The sequence below is a fragment of the Malania oleifera genome, chromosome 1, assembly GCF_029873635.1.
Source record: "Malania oleifera isolate guangnan ecotype guangnan chromosome 1, ASM2987363v1, whole genome shotgun sequence".
Classification (NCBI taxonomy): Eukaryota; Viridiplantae; Streptophyta; class Magnoliopsida; order Santalales; family Ximeniaceae; genus Malania; species Malania oleifera.
Genome location: NC_080417.1, coordinates 32,708,665 through 32,712,247, shown reverse-complemented (window position 1 = coordinate 32,712,247; position 3,583 = coordinate 32,708,665). Strand labels below are relative to the sequence as shown.

Genomic DNA, 3,583 nt, shown 5'->3' with positions numbered 1-3,583 from the left:
ATATTTCCCCGAGAGTTCTTGTTACAAAAGTAGCAGCAGCAGCAGCCCTAGGACCCAGGCAAGTCGAAGGGAATGGGGACCTTAGGCGAGCCGAACTGAAGAGGAGAACTGGATTGCTAGAGAATTGCTGATCACCTAAACTAAGAAGTGGAGATGGAGAAGCCGATAACTCGAGAAGGAGTGAAGGACCGAAGGAGAAGTCGAGACTCGAGAGTGGAGAGGAGTTGAGGACAGCGGTTGCGGAGTGCGGAGTGGACCACTAAACAGAACCCTAGTTAATTTATGCTTGAAATTTAAGTAATTATTAAACTGGTTAATCGGTTAACTGAATTTATATTTCCTATTCACCGAACTGAAAAATAATTAACCGAAATTAGATAAACCCCAACCGAACCGACCAAACCGATTTTTTTACTCGAACCGAATCGACAAATTTTGGTCACTTAAATCGGTTAATTCGGGTTTCCCCGAATTATGCTCACCCCTACTAGAGTGGCGCAGCTAAAGCATGATGGGTGCACATTATCATGGATTTTGTCATGAGGTCACCGTCAATAGAACTTAAAATGAAATAAATACTTCTCGAAAGGCTAAAAATCTTTGATTTGCAAGTTGTCATCCTCTTTCCAAGTTATAGCTTTCAAGAGAAGCTTCAATTGTGAGTCTCCCCAAGTAGTGACCGAATTTAGAGGGGGGAAGGGGTGTATTTCATGGATCTTGAAGTGGTCTTCAATTCCGTACTCCAAAATTTAAGTCATTTATTTCTTTTTTCAAGCACATCCAATGTAAAAGTCCATTAAATGATCATTTGGACTTGACCTTGAAAGTACCTGCAAACAAAGTTCACGCTGAATGATTGATTTCAGGTAATCGTCCACATGTCACAATATCTGTGAAAGATACTTGAGGGGAATGTTGATCCCCATCACTTTTAGTATAATTTTTAATATTTTTAAGATATTTCTATAATTACACATTAACATTCTAAAAATACCCTTATAATTATTCATAAATATTTCAAAGATATCATAGAATCACTCAAACTTATCTTAAAATAAGATTTTCTTATATACATTTATTATTTTTTTTAAAAAAAATATTATTTCATTAATTTATTTTATTATAATTATCACTCAAAAATGATTAAACACGACATCCAATTAAATAAAATTATGTTTGGTAAGATTAGTTAAAAAAGAACACTTAAAAATAATCGTTTATTGTAAAAATATTGAATTGCTTAGACACCTCGGACTGAGAGCAAAACGTGTCACTTGCCGAGGCTGCGTAATATCACGTAAGATGCTGCGGAACACCGTCTTAAGCGTCACACGTGGGAGTACCTTGGCGTCGGTCGGCATCCGGAGAAATCGCCACGTAAACTGTCTTGGCGCCACGCGTCACCACCGTTCCCTCTCCTGCCCCGATATTTTATCCTCTCCATCACCCCCTGCAATTTTAAAGCGGTTTTTACGATCACACCTTGTTGAATTCATCGAGAGAGAGATTGGCATTTCCATTCCCTCGTTGCACAGAGAGAGAGAGAGAGAGAGAGAGAGAGAGAGAGAGAGAGATATGGGAAGGACATTAATGGTGGTTTTATGGGTGGTGGCGGCCGCTGCGATACTGCAGATGTGCAGTTCTCCGGTTGCATGTCACTACGGGAATGCCAACAATTACATGGAAAATGCAAAGGCCGGAGCCAATATGGCCGCAGACAACGTGAAAAGGATGGCAGACGACGCAACACACTCCCATTCCTGGTCCCGTTCCGATCCCCCCCTCCCCCCCCCCCCCCCCCCCCCGGGCCCCTTTAATTAATATTTACGCAGTATTTATCGTTATTATCATTAATGGCGACGTTGATTTACGTAATATTAATATATATGCAGGGCGGACGCCGGAATGAATGGGCAGAACACAAAAGACGCGGCCCAGAATATGATGGATGCCGCCGGCGATGCTGCCTCAAAAGCCACAGACACCATCACCTCTGCCGCATCTGGTAAATTTTCTGTAAATTTCTTCTCTCTTTAATTCGTTTTCCACTGGGTGTTTATTTAATTACCGAATTTATTTCTCCCTTGGGTTTTGACAGAAACATCGAAGTATGCATCCCAAAAGGCCAGCGAAGCGGCGAATATGGCATCGCAGAAGGCAGAGAAGGCGAAGAACGTCGCGTCGGAGAAGGCGGAGAAAGCGAAAGAGAAGGTGGCGGGGACAGTGAATTACGGGATGGAGATGGCGGCGTCAGCCATGGAGGAGACGAAGCAGAAGTACAAGGCGGCGACGGAGGGGGCGAGCGAGGAGGCGAAGACCAAGTATGAGGCTGCCAAGGAGAAGGCTTCGCAGACGGCGGGTGACATGGGAGATAAGATGAGGAAGAACGCCGCCGAGCTGTAACTAATAAGTTATAACATGGCTGGCTAGGTTAGTAATAATAATTCACGTAATAATTTGGCATCCTGTCTTTTTAGTAAGGCATTGTGGATCAGTGATGTGTCAATTAATTAGTCATCATATTATATATGTACTTGTGTTTGCTTTAATATAATTATGTATTAGTTTGATTTATTAATTCAAAATACAGATGATCAAGTCTTCTCCACATACGATGTCTTATGTGCATGCTTGAGTTTGTCAATGTATATGGATGCTTTTTGGTGTACATGTTGGGAAATATATATATATATATATATATATATATATATATATATATGGCATAAAATTGTGTTAAATTATTTGTAAAATTTATAGGTATTTTAAGCTTATATTTTAAAATTGTTAAATAGTATTCAAAGTAAAGAGTTTTTATTTATATTCAAGAGAATTAACATTTTGTTTAGAAATATAGATTTCATATTTAAATTTAAATTTAGATGAATTTATATATATTATATTTGGAAATATAGATTTCAGATTTTAAATTTAAATTTAGATAAATTTATATAAAATTTAATATAATTTTATATTTACACTCTCTCCTAAAAATATACGACATTTTATTTTATTTTTTGGCAGTGGTTTTAAATTTTGAATGAAGAGGCAGGCAGCGTTTGATTTTTATTTTTATTTTTTGTGTGGAGATTTTTGACAGAAGGGCAAGTTCGACAAGACATGAACAATTTTAAAATTTTCAAACTTTTTTAAATTTAATAAAAGAACATTTTATAACTGCAATTAAAAACTTAATATCAATCACATATTTAGATAATATCTAGAGTTAAATTAAATTAAAATATTTACATTATTTTTAAATAAAAAATGAGTAGAAAAATATAATTAAAATAATATAAATTAAAATGATTATTATATTATTAAAATTTACTTTACAATAGTAATTTTATTGTACATGATAATTGTAATATATTGAAATATTTTTTAAATTTATTCCTATTTTTATTTAAATATTTTTTTATTTGGAAGAGGTATGCAAAACATTTTCTCGGATTTGGGATTCTTAAAATCTTCATTAAGAAAATTGGGGATCGATGAACATGGGGTGAGTGTTAATTAGATCTAAAAGTTTAAGCTAGTCTTGGTCCTAATTTTATGTATATAAGGATCTATCCTTCATGGGACA

The 3,583-nt window shown here is 36.0% G+C and overlaps 1 protein-coding gene across 1 annotated transcript; it reads left to right on the top strand.

Annotated features, from left to right (window-relative positions):
* The first annotated feature begins 1,417 nt into the window (after nt 1-1,417).
* Nucleotides 1,418-2,608, top strand: LOC131147259 (embryonic protein DC-8-like). Its single transcript, XM_058097039.1, has 3 exons — nt 1,418-1,763; nt 1,893-2,005; nt 2,099-2,608. The coding sequence occupies exons 1-3, from the start codon at nt 1,576-1,578 to the stop codon at nt 2,401-2,403; spliced, it is 606 nt and encodes a 201-aa protein (XP_057953022.1). The 5' UTR covers nt 1,418-1,575; the 3' UTR covers nt 2,404-2,608.
* The last annotated feature ends 975 nt before the right edge of the window (nt 2,609-3,583 follow it).

Excerpts from the sequence above, each read along its gene's own strand:
- LOC131147259 (XM_058097039.1), top strand. The coding sequence starts at position 1,576 with ATGGGAAGGACATTAATGGTGGTTTTATGGGTGGTGGCGGCCGCTGCG. Across the intron at positions 1,764-1,892 it reads GCAACACACTCCCATTCCTG|GGCGGACGCCGGAATGAATG; the intron begins GTCCCGTTCCGA and ends ATATATATGCAG. Across the intron at positions 2,006-2,098 it reads CATCACCTCTGCCGCATCTG|AAACATCGAAGTATGCATCC; the intron begins GTAAATTTTCTG and ends GGGTTTTGACAG.